Below are 20,878 nucleotides of genomic sequence, written 5' to 3'. Positions count from 1 at the left end.
ATGAAATAAAAAGAACAATTTTGCAGGCATACTCCTACCGATCACCACATGTTTGCTAGATCTGAATGGTTCCTAACAACTATGGGCTCCTTTTACTAAGGCACGCTAGCGTTTTTAGCACGCACTGCCCCCCCCCCCTGCTATGCGCCAAAAACTAACGCTAGCTCAAAGGTGGCGTTAGCGTCTAGCGCGTGCGGCAATTCAGCGCACGCTCAAACCGCCAGCGCAGCTTAGTAAAAGGAGCCCAATGTCTGATATTACATCACATGTGCTTCGCGAGTCCATTGCATCCCTTCCATACGAGGCAACTTCCGACATCGCGCTTCAAATTGTTGCATCCAGCTGTTTAGGTAAATTGCAGGACGCTAATGAAGGAATCTCAGAAGTAAGGCTCCGATTCTATAAAGTCCGCCTACACTTAGATGCCGATATTGGCGCCCATCTTAATTGGTCAATAGGCTTATTTGGTACTGATATCAGTACTCCATACCTCAAAATAAGCTTTAATTGGACTTAATTGGACCTAACTTGAAAAACTCGATTCTATAAGAAGTAGGTGTCTAGCCCAAAGCGCTTATACTAAAGTGGGGGTGGTTAGGGGGTGGATCATAGGTGTGTTTTCGAGTCAGGTGCCTCTTTCTGAATAAGGTGCTGTTAAGCTGTGATATCGGCACCTAATATTAAGTGAATTAAACCCTGCAATAAATTGCAGACGACTAAATTTTAGGACTCTGAATTTTACGACTCTAAGTTTTACAGAATCAGTACAGATTTCTGGATATGCGGGATATAAATGTTTTAACTAAATAAATAAATTAAATAAATATCAGTGCCTAACTTTAGGTGGACTTTATAGGATCAGGGCCTACGGGTGTAGCAATAAGAGCATAAGAACAGCCTTATTGGGTCAGAACAATGGTCCATCAAGCCCAGTTGCCCATTCTCACAGTGGCCAATCCAGGTCGGTTCATAGACAACCCCGCGAAAGACAAAGGCGCGCGCCGACAACTAAGCGCAAGACGGAGGCGCGCGCCGAATAAAATTACAGTTTTTAGGGGCTCCGACGGGGGGTTTTGTTGGGGAGCCCCCCCAGTTTACTTAATAGAGATCGCGCCGGCGTTGTGGGGGGTTTGGGAGGTTGTAAGCCTCCACATTTTACTGTAAACTTAACTTTTTCCCTAAAAACAGGGAAAAAGTGAAGTTTTCAGTAAAATGTGGGGGGTTACAACCCTCCGCAACGCCCCCCACAACGCGGCGCGATCTCTATTAAGTAAAGTGGGGGGGGGTTCCCCAACAAAACCCCCGTCGGAGCCCCTAAAAACTGTAATTTTCTTCGGCGCACGCCTCCACGCTGCGCTCAATTGTCTGCGCGCGCTTTTGACCTGACACCATCCAGGTCACTAGTGCCTGGCCAAAACCCAAGGTGTAGCAATATTACATGCTATCAATACAGGGCAAGCAGTGGCTTCCCCCATGTCAGTTATGGCTTATGGTGGTTACTTTTGCAATGCCGTAGTGCAAGGAAATTGCAACTTTCTTTTCGGTCAAGATCAGAGATAGTCAAAATGATCCTGATTAATGCAATCGTACCTCACCTCTATTCCAAATATTTATCCATTGGATGGGCAGCCTTTGTTGCTGATCACTAAATTGAGGAGAAAAATCATAAAAGTCTCCCAATCATGGGCAAATACTTGGAAAAAGAAATCAGCCTTTCAGAAGCACAACCAGTTTACTCTCTTGAAAATCATTTCAGCTGGCGCAGCCCATGCCCTATAGTCAGCTTGCATTAATACACATAATTTAAAAAAAAGAGAGGTGGGGTACAAACAGTCGGTATCTTAGAAAACTCTGTAAATGATAAGTCTCATCGGTTCCAAACCATGTCTCTTTCAGGAAGGCAAAAGTCTAATTTGAAAATAGCTATTTAATGTGTTGTTGTTTATCAATTCAAAAGTAAAAAAAAGTCCGTTCAGTACAGAACACTGGGAGAAAGAGTCCAGCCCAGAGGACTGCCAGACGTTAAGCCGTTATCTTTGGAGCTTGCTTAATAGCAAAACCCCCTCCTTTAAAGTGAGTTCCTTCTATTTTGTGAGACTGTATTATAGGTGATCCCATGTCATTCATAATCCTTTCTTTCTCCCTGGAGGGGGGGAAAAAAAAAGAAAGGCTCATTTACTTTAATCACCAACCATATTCAGAACAATGCAATGTTTCATATCTCTATGTCATGACTGCTCAACTGTTAAAAATATGTTGATTAAACCCTATTTTACTTTAACAAACAAGGTACCTGCTCTAAATGAATATGATTATATTTAAACAATTAGGATGACAACTAATGGATGACTGGAGCAATGTAATCTAAGAATCTGAAGGTATAAATATTGGAAACTTAACCTAAGAAAACATAAGAACAGCCATACTGGGTCAGACTGATGGTCCATCAAGCCCAGTAGCCTGTTCTCAAAGTGGCCAATCCAGGTGCCTAGTACCTGGCCCAAACCCAAGGAGTAGCAACATTCTATTATCTCAGAGTAAGCAAAGATTCTGGAACCCCAAATAGTCGCAACATTCCATGCAGAATCCCCAAAGAGTAGCAAGATTCTAGAATCCCAGAGAGTAGCAACATTCCATGCAGAATCCCCAAAGAGTAGCAAGATTCTAGAATCCCATGGAGTAGCAACATTCCATGCAGAATCCCCAAAGAGTAGCAAGATTCTAGAATCCCAGAGAGTAGCAACATTCCATGCAGAATCCCCAAAGAGTAGCAAGATTCTAGAATCCCAGAGAGTAGCAACATTCCATGCAGAATCCCCAAAGAGTAGCAAGATTCTAGAATCCCAGAGAGTAGCAACATTCCGTGCAGAATCCCCAAAGAGTAGCAAGATTCTAGAATCCCAGAGAGTAGCAACATTCCGTGCAGAATCCCCAAAGAGTAGCAAGATTCTAGAATCCCAGAGAGTAGCAACATTCCGTGCAGAATCCCCAAAGAGTAGCAAGATTCTAGAATCCCAGAGAGTAGCAATATTCCTTGCAGAATCCCCAAATAGTAGCAAGATTCTAGAATCCCAGAGAGTAGCAACATTCCATGCAGAATCCCCAAAGAGTAGCAAGATTCTAGAATCCCAGAGAGTAGCAACATTCTATGCAGAATCTCCAAAGAGTAGCAAGATTCTAGAATCCCAGAGAGTAGCAACATTCCATGCAGAATCCCCAAAGAGTAGCAAGATTCTAGAATCCCAGAGAGCAGCAACATTCCATGCAGAATCCCCAAAGAGTAGCAAGATTCTAGAATCCCAGAGAGTAGCAACATTCCATGCAGAATCCCCAAAGAGTAGCAAGATTCTAGAATCCTATGGAGTAGCAACATTCCATTATCTCAGAGTAAGCAAGATTCCGGAACCCCAAAGAGTAGCAACATTCCATGTAGAATCCCCAAAGAGTAGCAAGATTCTAGAATCCCAGAGAGTAGCAACATTCCATACAGAATCCCCAAAGAGTAGCAAGATTCTAGAATCCCATGGAGTAGCAACATTCCATTATCTCAGAGTAAGCAAGATTCCGGAACCCCAAAGAGTAGCAACATTCCATGCAGAATCCCCAAAGAGTAGCAAGATTCTAGAATCCCAGAGAGTAGCAACATTCCATGCAGAATCCCCAAAGAGTAGCAAGATTCTAGAATCCCATGGAGTAGCAACATTCCATTATCTCAGAGTAAGAAAGATTCCGGAACCCCAAAGAGTAGCAACATTCCATGCAGAATCCCCAAAGAGTAGCAAGATTCTAGAATCCCAGAGAGTAGCAACATTCCATGCAGAATCCCCAAAGAGTAGCAAGATTCTAGAATCCCATGGAGTAGCAACATTCCATACTACAAATCAAGGGCAAGCAGTGGCTTCCCACATGTCTTTCTCAATAACAGACTATGGACTATTCAACTTCTAAACCACAAAATAAAGAGAAGGAAAAAAACTTTCCAAAAACAAGATAAGAAAATAATAAGCAGAGATGACCAAACAAAATGCCACTAACAAAAGTATAAGGTTCCCTTTTATCAAGCTGCGTTAGGGTTTTTTTATCGCCAGCTGCTGCGGTAAAAGTTCCGCCTTTAATAGAATTCCTGTGAGCGTTGGAGCTTTTACCTCAGCAATCAGTGATTAAAAAAACGCAGCTTGATAAAAGGGGGCCTAAATGCATAAAGCAATCATTTACTAAAAACCATAGTGTATAATCTGTTTAAAAGACAGGAACCCAGTGCAAGCCATGTTTCGGCGTAACTGCCTGCATCAGGAGTGCGCCATTCATCTGATTGTCCATGTATCGTGAAGCTTGATCAATTAAAAAAGCAAAAATAGACCGTGAAAGATTATCACAAGCTGTTGAGCCGTCTTTCTGTTTTGATAGCAAAGCTTGTGATAATTTTTCACGGTCTATTTTTGCTTTTTTAATTGATCAAGCTTCACGATACATGGACAATCAGATGAATGGCGCACTCCTGATGCAGGCAGTTACGCCGAAACACGGCTTGCACTGGGTTCCTGTCTTTTAAACAGATTATACACTATGGTTTTCAACCAATAATTGCTCTAGGTATTTATAGTTGTTAGTGACACTCCTTTCGCTTTGGCATTTTAACTCTGGACTTTAGTAAAGGAAGGGTTTTAGAATTATATGCTTAATGAACTGAATTCCCATTTTCTCACTAACTCACGCTGGGTTTTAATCAGCATCGTAAGAGGTAAATGCTCCACTGCTCATAGGAATTCAATGAAAGTCAGAGCATTTACCTCACTGGTCCAGGGTAAAATGCTCTTACGCTGCTTAGTAAAAGCAGCCCTTATTTACCTCCTCCTTTACAAAGCTACATTAGCATTTTTGTGCCGGCCACTGCGATAACAGCTCCGAAGCTCATAGAATTCCTATGAGCTTCTGGGCTGTTACGTCAGTCGGCGCTAAAAACGCTAGCGCGGCTATATATAGGAGCGTGTTATTTATTTACAATATTTATTAACCACACAATTCAAGTGTTTTTGGTGGTGTACAAATCACATACAAATTTAAAACATTCATGACATACAATAAAATCAGCATAGTTTATAAGTACCGTATTTTCACGCATATAACACGCGCGTTATACACGATTTTATAAACCGTGCATAACCATGCGCGTTATACACGTGAGCGCGTTGTACACATTTTTTTCTTCATTCGAATCCGGCATTCCCTCTGCGAACCGGCATCCTCCCCCCCACTCGCATACCCGAGAGCATTTTTTTTTTTCATTCGAATCCGGCATTCCCCCTGCGAACCGGCTTCCTCTCCCCCACTCTGCGAACCGGCATCCCCCTCCCCCGTGATCCTACATCCCCTCCAGCACCGCAAAGACAACTCTTACCCGATTGGGCACCGGCACCAGCACCAATGCACAGGATGTGCCAGTGCCCGAAGATCCTCCCTCATTGGGTTGGGCTGGGCTGGGCTGGGCGGTGCGAGAGAGATCCTCCTTCTTCCTGTGCCGGGCTGGACTAGGCTTTGAGCATTTGCATTTGAGCGGGGATGGGGGAGGAAGCCGGTTCACAGAGCGGGGGGGAGGATGCCGTTTCGGAGTAGGCGGGAGGAGGTTTTAGCATGCGCGGTATACGCGTGTGCGCGCTATATTAAACTTTTTTTACATAAATTTGTGTTCCCCGCGCACTATACCCGTGTGCGCGTTTTACATGGGTGCGTGGTATATGGGTGAAAATACGGTACATCCTGGAATGATTCATAAACTCTTGCCTTTATCTAACATCCTGATTCTTTAAAAGAAACATATCGATCGCTGATCCTAATTTGTATATGCCTGTTGAAATTTTAAAAAGCCTTTGATATCTTCTTGAATTCTGCAGTTTTGCAATCCACATAATGCGGATGGCAGCCTGTTCTATAGCTGTCGTCCAATCATTTTAAATACAGAGGAGTGGTATTCATTTAAATTAACAGATTTACAAGTTGTCACCTCAAGTAAATTTTGATTGGAGGATCTACTGTAATTATTCCTGCTGGCTGGTAAATAAGTAGTGTAGCACCAAAAATCAGTGAAACAGGGTTATTCAAAACTTTAAATACCGACAATTAAATTTTGAATATAATACGTTGTTTTATGGGACAATAGTGAACTAAAAAGAATGCATCCTCTGTAATAAAACCCTTACCCACGCATGCGCAGTTGAAACGGTGTGATCCCTGCTGCCGTGATTTGTGCTTCCGTGCCGTGTTCCATTTGCGGCTTGTGGCGGCTTGCAGCGCAAGCAGTGGTGAGAGCAACGAGGTGCTGCGAGGCGTCCGGCTGCTACTGCTGCACAGGGAAGTGGAGGGGGAGAGGAAAAGGGGGCTGCTTTGGGGGGAGGGGTGTGCTGGGGGCAGGCAGCAATCTTGGTTTGCTCGGGGGGCCAGAGAGAGATAGGCAGGGGGCCAGGAAGAGAAACAGAGAGACAGACAGAAAAAAAGTGGAGGGGGAGAGGGAAAAGGGACTGCTTTGGGGGGAGGGGTGTGCTGGGGGGGGGCAGAGAGAGAAAGGCAGGGGGCCAGGATGAGAGACAGAGAGACAGACAAAAAAAAGTGCCTGAATATGTCTACCCTAGAGGAAAGGAGAGACAGGGGAGATATGATTCAGACGTTCTAATACTTGAAGGGTATTAATGTAGAACAAAATCTTTTCCAGAGAAAGGAAAATGGTAAAACCAGAGGACATAATTTGAGCTTGAGGTGTGGGAGACTCAAGAGCAAGGTAAGGAAATTCTACTTTACGGAGAGGGTAGTGGATGCCTGGAATGCGCTCCCGAGAGAGGTGGTGGAGAGTAAAACTGTGACTGAGTTCAAACAAGCGTGGGATGAACACAGAGGATCTAGAATCAGAAAATAAGATTAAATATTGAACTACGCCAGTACTGGGCAGACTTGCACGGTCTGTGTCTGTATATGGCCGTTTGGGGGAGGATGGGATGGGGAGGGCTTCAATGGCTTGGAGGGTGTAGATGGGCTGGAGTAAGTCTTAACAGAGATTTCGGCAGTTGGAACCCAAGCACAGTACCGGGTAAAGCTTTGGATTCTTGCCCAGAAATAGCTAAGAAGAAAAAATTAAAAAATTTAAATTGAATCAGGTTGGGCAGACTGAATGGACCATTCGGGTCTTTATCTGCCGTCATCTACTATGTTACTATGTTTTAGGGCTTTTGCCACATGGCGCTCGTTAGCGCCGCTTTGTAAAAGGGGGGGCCTTAATTTGTAGAAAACTTGTCTAATAATTTTGTTAATTTGGGGCTTCATTGATAAAGTTTCAAGTTTTATTTAAAATTTGATTATAACGCTTATCAGCATTTCTAAGCGTTGTACATTAATAAAAGCGTGGAGACATGATTATAAACGTACAATAGACTCATATAGAACATAGAGAGACCAACTCAAAGATGTGAATATTCTAACCCCCTCTTTTACAAAGGTGTGCTAAGATATTTAGCGCATGCTAAACACGTGCTAAATGCAAACACGTGCATGTTATCCTATGGACGCATTAGCGGTTAGCGCACGTGTTGATTTAGCGCGCGCTAAATCCACGCTAAAACGCTTAGCGCGCCTTTGTAAAAGAGGGCCTAATTCAAAGACATAAGGTAAAAGGGTTGAACTACAATATTTATAGCAAAAAGAGACATTAAGGTTTGAACGAAGGGTGGGGGGGAAAATAAAATAGTACTAAAATGTATCACTGATCGAAAGAAACATCATAAGAGTATAGGCGATGCTGTAATTATAAATATCAAAAGCGTCCTTAAAGAGAAAACTTTTAAGGGAACCTTTAAATCTATTTAATTTAGGGCTCCTTTTACAAAGGTGTCCTAGCGGTTTTAGCGCCCGCACAAAATTACCGCGCGCTAGCAAAATTATTACCACCTGCTTAAAAGGAGACGGTAGCGGCTAGCGTGCGCTATTTCACGCATTAAGGCCCTAGCGCACCTTTGTTAAAGGAGCCCTTAGTCTCTTCCCTGAGATAGATAGGTAAGGAAATCCAAAGTTGGGGGGGCTGTAACTGAGAAAATCTCCGTACGTCTTGTATTGATGACCTTCAAGGATGGAGGAGAAAGAAAAAAAGGGCACATGCAGGATTGAGGGAAGAGGATAGAGTTAGTTACTGGAAGGGGTGAGGGAAAGAAGTGGCAAGCTATAGGTAGACACAGTTAAAGAGGGAAATTGAGGACTGAATAGTAAAAAAGAATTTAGACAGAGGCAGAAAATAAATTGAGAAGGAAGACCAGGGAAGAACAGGAGGAAAGGAGCGGAGAGAGAGATGCCAGAGCAGGGGGGAAGGAGAGGAGACAGATACCAGACCAATGGGGTGTGAAAAGAGAGATGGAAGGGGGAGGCATACAGTTTCTGGAAGATGCATAGAAGGAGAGAAGATGCCATATAGGGGCAGAGAGATGGCAGACAGTGGATGGAAGGAAGAGAGTAACAAGAAGATGAGGAAAACAGAAATCAGAGAAGCAAAGGTAGAACAAACATTTTCTATTTATTTATTGCTTTAGGAGACATGTGTCACTGTTTCTGTGGTATTGAATTGTATGCAGAGTCCAGCTTCTTGCTGGTTCAATTTAACCTTTGTCTATGTATTTCTATTTTATCCACCCTTTTACAAAATAACAAGTGTTGCTCATTGGATTTTAAGGTCCCTGAAGGAGTGTATGGTAGAAGGAGTCTATCCAGAAAAACAGACGCATTTGTTTATCAAATTTTAAAGATTAATACAGCAATTTTATATGTAATTCCGTACATAATGGGGAGCCAGTGAGCATTTTTCAAAAGGGAGGGGGGTAACGTGATCTTATTTTTTAGAATTTGTGATGATTTTTATTGCAGTTCTTTGGATTATTTGTAGGTGTCTGATTTCTTTTTGTGTAATGTTTTTATATAAAGATAACACCTAAGTTTCTCATTGAAGTTGCAGTTGGGACTGTTAAATCATCAATCACGAATCTTTGGTATATCATAACTATTGTAGTTTGACAATAAATGTATTTGAGTTTAAGATTTGTTTCCTCTTATCCATTGATCAACTGCACTCAAACAGAGTATCAATATTTGTAAAGTATCATCCATGGATTTATCAATCTCAGTAAGAAACTGGTTATTGTCAGCATATAATCTAAACATCACACCTAAACAATTTAGTAAGCTACAGAGAGGAATTTTAAAAATATTAAATAGTATCACAGAGAGACAAAATCCCTGCAGAACGCTTGAGATATACACCATCATGTCATGGTTTTTGAACACTGCAAACTTGCTTCCAGTAAGGAAGGATACAAACCAAACTACGACTGTTTTGCCAATACCTTTTGATTTTAGTCAACTAATATTTGTATCAAGCGCGGCAGTGATATCCAAACTCACCAAGAAAAAAATGCTTACCTTTATCAAAACCTTTTCTCACTCTTATCGGTAAAGGAAATTAACAGGGTCTCTGCATTGGGCAAGGAGCGAAAACCAAACTGATACATAAAAAACGTAGGGCCTCTTTTATCAAGCCCGATATTGCGGGCTGGAGCGGTAAATGCTCTGACACCCACAGGAACTGAATGGACATTGGAGCATTTACCATGGCAGCATCACTACCGGAACTTGGAAAAGGGGAGCCTTAATAACTGTTCCTAAACAAGCTTTTCCATTACCTTTGCCATAAAAGGCAGGGATGAAATTGGTCAATTATTAGTTACTATTCCCCCCCTTTTACAAAAGCGCAGAAGAGATTTTTAGTGCCAGCCGGCACACTGAATGCTGTGAGCTACTCTGACGCTCATAGAAGTCCTATGAGCATCGGAGCAACGCAGAGAATTCAGCGTGCCAGCTGGCGCTAAAAACCTCTTCTGCGCTTTTGTAAAAAGGAGAGGGGAGGGGAATATTTGGATCAAGAGACATTATTCAGAACCATCAGAAAATACTTTGATGCAGCATCTTTCCGCTGACTGATTCAGTCTTCAATCTTGAGCATGCTCGATTATTGCAACATCATCTACCTGGGATCCTTAAAAAAAAACATTCTAAGTCTCAGAGTCATTCAAAATTCGTCAGTTCGACTGATCTTTGAGCTGAAGAAATGGGAACACATAAGCCCCTATTATCAAAAACTCCATTGGCTGCCCCTGGAGGCGCGAATTCTGTTCAAGTTCTCTAGTCTGTGTTATAAATCAATATTTGGTCTGGCCCCCACTTACCTAGTTTCCCAATTTAACCTGTCAAGTTCTTTTAGGACCCTCACGAAGAACACATCTGTTCACCTATTCGACAATAAAGGCCTGCCACTACAAAAGATTCCTGGACAGAACCCTCGCCTTTCAGGCAGGCAAATGGAACGATTGGCTGAGTACTGTTATTACGCTCTCCTCAACCTACTTCAATTTCAGAAAATTGGTCAAAACGAGTTTGTTCAATCAATTTGTAAACTAAGAACCTTAAGATCTATAACGCTTTCCACTTCTTCCATTATGTAAGATTGCATTGACTACTTTGAATTGTTACCTCTTCGCTGATTGTCCAGCGCTTCTTGTTGTAAACCGCCTCGAACTGCCATGGCTTTGGCGGTATATAAGATTAAAATTATTATTATTATTGAGTAGTAGCTACTGTATATGGCAGGAGTTTTTAACCAATCAGGTAAACAACCAGACTGGAATGAAAGATTAATAATACCAATAAAGACCTTTCCAACTAAAGATTTGAGAGCTTTTAAGACTGACGAATGACAATGATTTAAAGGACAAAAAAAATTAGTACACATGTTCATGGCTTTAATCACTTGTTATTCATTTACTAATATAAAAGAATTCCAAATGTCTTCCTCTTGCAGAGGACAACAAGCTCAACAGGAATTATCTCATCATTAAATTGAAAAACAAGATGGCAGCCGATTAAGTCACCATTTGTGCTGTCTCCCTTTGCTCTCTTTTATTTCTTTTATTTATGGTTTTTCTTTCCTGCTGTTTTCTGTTTATTTATTTAATTTATTTACTATTATCTTTCTTGGTAATTTTTTGTATTCTTTTTTTGTTTTTATTCTGGTTATCATTCCATCTATTGATTCTGACTTGACAGTTCAGATTTGACCGTTATATCTTGCTTTACCAGTAAGGCCTCATTCTCATCTGGTGTTCCTGCACCGTTGGCGATCCTGAGTTGTGCCTGACAGCTTGCCTGTTTTCTCTCCTGATGTTTGCTGGCGATCCTGTGTTGTGCCTGGCAACTGATCCATGGCGAATGGCGTTGGTGATTAGTTTGGAGAGGTAGTGCTGCCGAGGTCAGCGGTGGATGACTGGGTCGCCGAGCAGAAGCGGTTGTCGAGGCGGAGGCATCGTGGCTGGGATGATGGGCATGAACTATGATCTCCCTGCAGCTAGACGTGCTCAGATCCCTTACTGGCAATGCGACACCAGCAGGATGGGAGGTCTGGAGAATGGCCGTTTTGTCATGCCAGAGTGCTGCAGCGTCGGATGTCCCACAGCCAATTGGATCATTGTTTGTGTGTTGCGATGTCTTCGGGGTCTGTGTGAACTGCTCTGTCCTGACCGGATAGCAGAGAATCGAAGCTGGAAGATCTGTGAGCTGTTGAATTTGATGAACAGCAGTCCAGAGGGTCGGGAAATGCTTCTTTCTGCTTTGAAGAGTGATCCCAGGGCTGATGTACAAAGCTTGATGATGGCGGTTGCCCAGTTGAAACAGCTAAAGCTCTAGAGTCAATAATCATTGATGACTGTGGGAAATAAAATCAAGCCCTTCCTGACTTTTGTTTTATTTATATATTATTTTTATTTATTTTGCTTAGCTTTTCTTTTAATTTAATTTTGTTCTTCAATAGTTTAATATTGAGAGCTCTATGTATTCTTGTTAGGATATTTTGTATCTCATTTCCGCTATCTTTATTTTCTTATCTAATTTTTGCAATTTTTGCTTGTCTTGGTACTTTAGTTAGATTGTGAGCCTTCAGGACAGTAAGGGAATTTCAAAGTACCCATTTCTTATTCAATTCATCTTAACATCTCTTCTCTTTGTTTCTTCCCCTCTTTTCAAATGCTCTTGTAATTCTTTTTCCTCTCTCCTATATTTAAGATTTGTAAACCGTGTCAAGCTCCACTTTTGTGGAGATGATGCGGTATATAAACTTAAGGCTTAAATTAAATTAAATTAATTAATTAAATTAAATTGTGCATTAATCTTTGCAACGTTCTTACTGAAACCAATTGCAAATTCATCACTGGCTAACATGGTCTTAGGATAATATTTATTAATTCCTATGTCGGTTGTATGACATCGAACTTCAGAAAATAATTCTTTGGATTCTGAGGATGCAGATTCTATGGTGGTATTGATACTGTTTCCTAGGTTCAAAACAAGCTAAATTATAGATTGTTTCAACACGTTGTATCTCCTCTAGAGTCAATCTGGAGAGATACTTCCTCCAGGCTCACTCTATTTTTCTCAAATCACTTTTTAGATTTCTTTTAAGGATTCATTATACCATGGGACTTTATTGATCTATATACTTGATAGTCTTCAACTGGTGCTATAAAACCTACAGTGTTTATTATTATTGCGAGAATTAATTTTTCTGTGTATGGTGCAGGCTTCTGAGGTCTTTCCCTCGCATAAAGCATAAGTCAATTGCATGTGGAACCTGTATTACTGTTTGTGATTTGGAGGAGGTTCTTATCCATTTTGTGTTTGAAGTAGTAGTTTATTAATAAACTTTGCAAAGATTCAATCGCAGAGCTAATATCAGTGTTATCTAATGAATCAAAATTCTCAATCAATTTGGATTTCAGATCTGAAAGTTTGTACAGAGAATGATGTGACAGTGGGCATCCTGTAGCATCATCCTTTAGCACAACAGCGATCAGACCATGGAACCTCTAAATATCACATAACCAAGTTTCAGAAGGACCACATTTTTAAATTTGCATTTAGAAGATATCATAGTCCACATCAATGGGACATAGTAACTGAAATGTTATACAAGAAATTTAAACTCAAACATTAACCCCGCCTCCATCATCATCAAAACTTTACAAACTTAATCCATATCTACTCTTATCACCCCTCATCAGATGCTTCTTTTTCAATCAGTAATATTTCAAGCTGGGTAGAATCAAAGTAAATATACCTCATGGAATTCAGTGTTATTATACATATACAGGGGAACTGTCCTTCAATTATAGAAACATTTTCCGATGCATATCTTAGGAAAAGTGTCAAACCAGAATTCTGGCTCCTTCAGGGTTCCCAAGAGGCTTGTCTTGACCATTGTGGCACTCCCCCTTAGGGTGTACCCTATGGCCACGCACCCCGAGGCTGAGCACCTTAGGAACTCTTTGCTTTTAAAGTTGTTCCGGCAGTGGCATCTGATGTCAAGCATCACCACCTGCCAAAGCACCAATCTCCACCAATTCTCCGATGCTCTTTGCTTTAAAAGTTGTCCTGGTAGTGGAGTCCAACATCAAGTGTCACCGCCCGCCAAAGCCCCAATCTCTCTCTCTCTAGGGGGGGGGGGTATGTGAATGAGCTGTCTTCTCCAGCAATTCGCCAGTGCTCTCTGTTTTTAATGATGTCCCAGCGGTTGTATCTGAGGTCAAGCACCACCACCCACCAAAGCCCTGATCTTGCTGTCCAGGGGGGTTCATAAATGAGCTCCCTCCTCCACCAATTCTCTGGCACTCTCTGCTTTTAAAGTTGTCCCAGCGGTTGTGTCTGTGGTCAAGCGCCACTGCTTGCTAAAGCCCTGATCTCACTTTCTAGGAGAGGTCCATAAATGAGATGCCTCCTTCCAGGACCACATCTTTTTAGCATTTTTGTAAGTGATATTGCTGAAGGGCTCTCTGGTAAGATTTGCCTCTTTGCAGATGATACCAAAATCTGTACTAGACACTTGTGATGGTGTAGATAATGTGAGGAAGGATCTAGCAAAGCTTGAGAAATGGTTTAAAATTTGGAAGCTAAGATTTAATGCTAAGAAATGCAAGGTCGTACATTAGGGTTGCAAAAACCCAAGGAAACGGTACAGTTTAGGACAGGAGTGTCCAACCTGCGGCCCGAGGGCTGCATGCAGCCCCATAAAGTATTTTGTGCGGCCCCGGTCGAGGGTGATGTAGTGTTTTCCTCTGCTGCCCCTGGGTGTTTACCGTCTTGCCGGCTCCCTCCTCTGTCTTGCTGCAGCGTTTGTGCGGCCCCAGAAACATTTTTTTCAGCCAATGTGGCCCAGGGAAGCCAAAAGGTTGGACACCCCTGGTTTAGGAGGTGAAGAACTTTTGTGTATGAAAGAGGAGTGGGACTTGGGTGTGATAGTATGTGGCTTTTTCCTTTTTCTTTAAAAATATCTTTAAAAACACATTTAAAAATACATTCATTAAAACAAATTCAGTAACTGTGAGCCAAAGATTTTAATAGCAATCCTTTATGTAGAATGCTTGTGTATTATTCAAGAGTTGTTGAGAGTTGATTATGTGGATCCAGGGCCAGATTAATGGGTAGGCATATGCCTAGGACCCGAAACTGTCAGGGGGGCCCAATGAAGGAAGGTAAAAAGACGACTCACCTTGCAATTTTTTTTTAAACGGAAACAGCAATGGAAACGCCTCCTCCCCCCCACGGCATCAACGGCGATGGCCCCCTCAGCATCAACGGCAACACAGCCAACTCTGCTCCAGGAAGGTCCTGCGATGACTGCGTGACATCACTTACTTCTTCTGGAGCAAGTAAGTGACGTCGGAAGAGGATGGACCAGCAGACGCAGTCATCGCGGGCCCTTCCTGGAGCAGAGCTGACGTCGATGCTGCCAGCTGTTCTAACAATTTCTGCTTTCGGGCTGCCTTTTGTCAAGAAGCTCAGAGAGCAGAGCGGCAGTGCGGGACCTTGCATTTGTTTGGAGGGAGAGAGAAAGGAGCATGGAAGGGTGGTGGAGGGAGAAAAAGGGGGCAGATTCTGATGGAATTGGTGTGCAAGGAAAGAGGAGAGAGACATAAGAGGGAAGGATACTGGATGGAATTGGGTTGGAGGGAAAGAAAGGGGCAGATGCTGATGGAATTAGTGAGCAAGGAAAGGAGAGAGAGAGACATAAGAGGGAAGAATACTAGATGGAATTTGGTTGGAGGGAAAAAAAAGGGGGCAGATGCTGATGGAAGTGGAGGTAATGGAGAGGAGAGAATGAAATGCCAGACCATGGGGGTGTGGGAGAGGGAAGGGAATGAGAGGAGAGAGATGCCAGGCCTTGCAATCTGTGCAAAACTCTGCTGTGTGACTCATGTTCTACCAACCTCGCTAAGCTCATGTCAACCCTCTCCGTAAGTCACTTCACTGGCTCTCTATCTGCCATCACAAACAGTTCAAGCTCCTATTGCTGACCTACAAGTGTGTTCATTCTGCTGCCCCTCAATATCTCTCCTCACTTCTCTCCCCTTATACACCTCCCAGAGAACTCCGTTCCTCAGATAAGTCACTCTTAATGTTACCCTTCTCCTCCACTGCCAATTCCAGACTTCGTTCCTTTCATCTTGCTGCACCCTATGCCTGGAATAAATTACCCGAGTTTGTCCGTCAAGCCCTTTCCCTTCCCTTGTTTCAAAGCAGACTGAAAACCCACCTTTTTGATTTAGCTTTCAATCCCTACCCTACTCCTCTGCCCTCTGCTGATTAACTGTTCCCTTTAACTGTATCCATGACATCTTGTTTATCTTGCCTGTTTAGATTATAAGCTCTTTTGAGCAGGGACTGTTTTCTTACACTTTGTGACTCTGTACTGTTATGCATACGTCTGGTAGCACTATAGAAATAATTAATAGTAGTAGAAGTATTGTTTTGAATAAAGGATTTACTGTTTTGAATAAAGATCCATTTTGGTTGTTTAAGACATCCCCCTTATCTTTCCTTGTTGTTTTTGCCCATATAAAGAACACTACAGTTCAGGCTTAAGAGCAATGCTATTACGAAAAATAGAACTACAGTGGTACCTTGGATTACGAGCATAATCCGTTCCAGGAGCATGCTCGTAATCCAAAATGCTCGTTTATCAAAGCGAGTTTCCCCATAGGAAATAATGGAAACTCGCTTTGATAGGTTCCCACCCTCCACCCCCTCCCCCCCCGAGGCCAGCAGCACTGCTCCCCCCGAAAGGCCCCCCCCGCGAACCGGCACCCTCCCCCCGCGATCCGGCACCCCCCACCACCATCGGGCACCCCCCGCCACCATCGGGCACCCCCCCTGCCACCATTGGGCACCCCCCCCCACCGCGACCTGAGGTCCCCCCAACCCACCCGAACCCTCTTCTTACTTTGATGTAGCCTCCGCACGTGCACCAGCATATCCTGTGCTGTGCTGTGCCGGTGCCTGAAAATTTGCCTCCGGTGCTGGGCCTTGAGCATGTGCGCATGCTCAAGGCCTGAGAGTTCAAGTTGGATGTGAGAGTTCACATTGGACGTGACCTCTCAGGCCTTGAGCATGCGCACATGCTCAAGGCCCAGCACCGGAGGCAGATTTTCGGGCACCGGCACAGCACAGCACAGGACATGCTGGTGCAGGTGCGGAGGCTACATCAAAGTAAGAAGAGGGTTGGGGTGGGTTGGGGGGACCTCAGGTCATGGCGGGGGGTGCCCGATGGCGGCGGGGGGTGGTGGCCGATGGCGGTGGGGGGGTGCCGGATTGCGGGGGGGGGGGGTGCTCGCAAATCGAGGCGCGCTCGGTTTACAAGGCACCAAGTTTGCAAATGTTTTGCTCGTCTTGCAAAACACTCGCAAACCGGTGCACTCGTAAACCGAGGTACCACTGTACTGATAAAAAAAAAAAAAAATCATCCTCTGTTATTTTGTTTTCAGTCTAAAATGGCAATAATGCCTGGTGCGGCCCTGTTTGCTTTGTAAACCTGAATTCTGGCAAGTGCAAAGAGTATTACTGGATCTTTCTCTATTCCTGTTATAGACAAGAAACTGTGCAAGCATTTAAGATTTAAACTTTAAAGATTAAACCCATTTTCTGGAGGCCTCTTATCTGCTGGAAATGGTGTGGGAGGTAGGACGGGAACCTCAAGTATTGATCATTAGGCTGTCACAAGCCATTAGCAGGGTGTTGCTGCTGATATTGTAGCTTCACGTATCCAAACTGCACCATGTAATCTGCACATGGACAGGGATCGTTTTTTTTATAGCAACATGACAATTACCAGGACACAGTGCAATATATATGATGCCAGCAATCTTTGGCATCCAGTAGTTTTCCCAAGGCAGAAATAGTTTGTAACATTTCCCTAAACATGATTAAAATTCTTAATATATCTCTGAAAACTAAGTAGTTGCAGATTACTGATTACTTTTGGATTATGTGAGCGAGGAGATGGTGCCAAAAAGAGGAGAAAGAAGAAAAGCAGCATTTTATTGGGCAAATGAATCAGGCAAGGAGAGCAGAGCTACAAAGCAGAGAAAGCCACCAAATTGGGGGTGGAGGAGGAAGAAAGAGGACCAAGAAAGGGAAGAAAAAAAAAAGGATGGGAAGGGAGAAGAAAGAAGAGATGACAGACCAGGGGGAAGGTAGAGAGAGAGAGAGAGAGAGAGAGGGTAGGAGAGGAGAGAGATGCAAGCCCAAAGAGTGGGGGGAGGGAGGGAGGGAGGGAGGGATAATACCAGGATCATGTTAAAGGCAGAAGAGAAGGCAAAATGTGTCCAGGTATGGTGAAAAAGGAATATTACACAGTTTGAATGGAGCCAGGAGACAGATATCTCTGGCATTTTGTTCCTGAAAAGGCAACAAAAGAGAAGACTCATGCAGAAATAATTGCTGATCATTTGGTTGCATGTCTGAGAGAAAGAGGAGTAGACAGAACTCTTCAAGCTACTGGAGGTGATTCCTGTAATGTAAATACAGGTTGGGAGGGAGGAGTATTATGTTGGGTTCATAGTCATTCGCACATGAGACTTCAGCGCGCCGACAATTTGGCGCAAAACACCAGCGCACCACCTAAAAAGTGACTTTTAAAGAGCTCCGACATGGAGTGTGAGTGGGGAACCCCCCCAGTTTACTTCATACTCTTCACGCTGCCATTGGGGGGGTTGGAACCCTCCATTATAGAGTAAACTTAACTTTTTCCCGATTTTTTAGGAAAAAGTTAAGTTTTCTCTATAATGTGGCAGCGCAAACAGTCTGAAGTAAAGTGGGGGGGTTCCCCCCACACACCCCGTCGGAGCTCTTTAAAAGTCACTTGTTAGGCGACGCGTTGGTGTCTTGCGCCGAATTGTCAGCGCGCTGAAGTCTCGCGCGCTTTTGCCCCGTCACCATTATGTTGAGGAGAAGCTAGAAAGGAAGTTGGTATCGATTGTCTGTAACCTGCACACAGGCGAATTACCATTCAGGCACTCGGTGACTGCTTGAGACGGCAGACATTAAGCAAAATCAAATGGCAGGTTCTATTAGAAAAATGCTGGTTTCTGCTACTGAACTGGAACTAAATCCTGATTTTGCTAAGATTTCTGTTGGCCCTTACTTTCCACAGCTCAGCAATGAAGTGATCAAAGACTTAAGCACAGATCAAAGCTATGGCTACAGAATTATAACTATAATTAGAACAGATGTCTTGCCAAAGGATTTGGCTCTATTGGACACAGGACCTGTCACACAGCAGATGGCTCATAACAGCTCCAAGGTTCATCAGAATATGGATTTCCAAGCAGAATCTGAAAGGAAAGAATCTGAAAAACTAAGGTATCTCCTCTTCTGGTTGCAACTGTTGAAAAAAACAGTCTGAAGAGGTAAATTAGATAGTCATACCTACAGTGAGAAGGTCAATGCAAGGACACACCAATGGTACAAACTAGCCTCCACCCCCCCACCCCCCTCTCTTCACGTGTACTTAGGAAGAAGTTCATGTACCTAAGATATGGAACGCACCTCTCCACCTATGACAATCATGCCAGTATTACATCTTCAGGAAGAAACTTAAGATCTACCTTTTCTTCTTGGACCTATAATGAAATCTCAGGAGCCTACCTCCTATCCTTCATTCAATGGTAATGTCCTCAGTTCTTAATCTTGTTGTAAACCACATTGAATCCTAGCTGAAATTTGCAGTATAGAAGAAAAATGTATGGTATAGTATGGTATTTATTTATTTATTTGCTTTGATTTCTATCCTGTCCTCCTAGTAGCTCAGAACGGGGTACAAAAGGATATTCACAATATATTACACTACATTACAATTTCAAGATCATCATAGGCACATGGATGATGCAGAAGGTATGGTATGGTATGGTTATAGTGAGTCTATTCTGCAAGCTATGTTGTGCAGTGAAGAGGAACAAGAGAGAAGAGATGCAGTGGAGAAGATATTGAAGATCAGAGGTGAAGGAGATGAGAATAAATACTGAGGCAACTACACTCACCCAATTACCTGCTTTGCCTTTGATCTAGTAGACCATGTGAAAATGCTACAATGCCTAGACGCTATTGGCATCAGGGGCGAAGTGCTAAACTGGTTTCATGGTTTCCTTTCATCCTGCACCTATCAGGTTCATTTCAACAATGATCTCTCCAACACCTAGAGCAACCCATCTGGCGTACCGCAAGGGTTCCCACTATCCCCACTGCTTTTCAATATCTACATGACCTCACTGAGCGTTCAATTAACCCAGCTGGGGATAAAATTATTCAGTTACGCTGATGACTTTACGATCATCATCCCATTTGCCAACTCCATCTCAGAAACAATTCCCAAAGCATCAGAAGCCATAAACTTGATGGAGCACTGGATGACAGACTTCAAACTCAAGCTCAATACAGAGATGACAAAATTCTTTGTCGCTTCACCACGCCCGCTTGACACCAAAACACCACTAGGCATCAACAAACTTAACTACCCCATACAGCCCACCATTAAAATACTGGGTGTAACACTGGACCAATGCCTCACCATGAATCACCAGGTGGACTCCCTAATCAAAAAAGGTTTTTTCACCCTCTGGAAGCTTAAATCCATTAAAGCATACTTTGATAACTCTGCATTCAGAATCCTGGTACAATCCCTTGTATTGAGTCAACTTGACTACTGTAACATCGCCTATTTAGCACTCCCCTTAAAGAATATGCGACACTTACAATTAATGCAAAACACTGCGGTCAGACAAATCTTCGGTCTGAAGAAGTTCGATCACGTGACGCCATACTACAAACAGCTACACTGGCTGCCGATGGAAGCTCGTGTAAAGTTTAAGTTTGCCTGCCTCTGCTTTAAAGTTCTTTACGGTCTAACCCCTAAATACATTACTGACCTCTTCTCCTTCTCAGCCAACAGACACAAGAGAAGCTCCCACTTGCACTTTGTTTCTCCCACGGTCAGAGGTTGCAAACTAAAAAAACACCATGAGCATCTTCTCTCACATCAAGCAGCTCTATGGGGTAAAGACCTAGAACAACTCTTATTGCCCACCACTTACGAGGTATTCAGGAAACGCCTCAAAACTCACCTATTCCTGAAATACCTAGACAGTTGACCCGCTCCTCTCTTTCTCCTCTTTAACGGTTTTCCTGCCCTTTCCCCCTATTGTTCTCACTTCCCTTAGTTATCTCAACTTGTACTTCACTAATCTTTTGTAAACCGCATAGAACTTAACTGTACTGCGGTATATAAACTGTTATTATTATTATTATTACCTGGCTGGAACTCCTGAGTCTCTGAGCCTCCTCTTACCTGTACCATGACAACAGCAGAGATCAATGAATTTCTGAGCAAGCGTTCTCCCTGATTCCCCAACGCACAAAAGCCAGGCCCGTGCAGCCACTACACAAGCTAAAACCCGCTATCGTGGTTTAGTAAAAGGGG

At 43.1% G+C, this 20,878-nt stretch overlaps 1 protein-coding gene across 1 annotated transcript in view; it reads right to left on the bottom strand.

The window, feature by feature from the left end:
* Positions 1–1,371: 1,371 nt before the first annotated feature.
* The window catches only part of CFAP58 (cilia and flagella associated protein 58), a 326,613-nt gene continuing 307,106 nt past the window's right edge, over positions 1,372–20,878 (bottom strand). Inside the window, exon 18 of the mRNA XM_033943377.1 lies at positions 1,372–2,143. Coding sequence (XP_033799268.1) covers positions 2,023–2,143 — 121 coding nt within the window. The 3' untranslated portion in view covers positions 1,372–2,022. The remainder of the gene's footprint in view (positions 2,144–20,878) is intronic.

The sequence above is a fragment of the Geotrypetes seraphini genome, chromosome 4, assembly GCF_902459505.1.
Source record: "Geotrypetes seraphini chromosome 4, aGeoSer1.1, whole genome shotgun sequence".
Lineage (NCBI taxonomy): Eukaryota > Metazoa > Chordata > Amphibia > Gymnophiona > Dermophiidae > Geotrypetes > Geotrypetes seraphini.
Note: the sequence above shows the minus strand (reverse complement) of the source record. Positions and strands in the feature narration are given on the sequence as shown.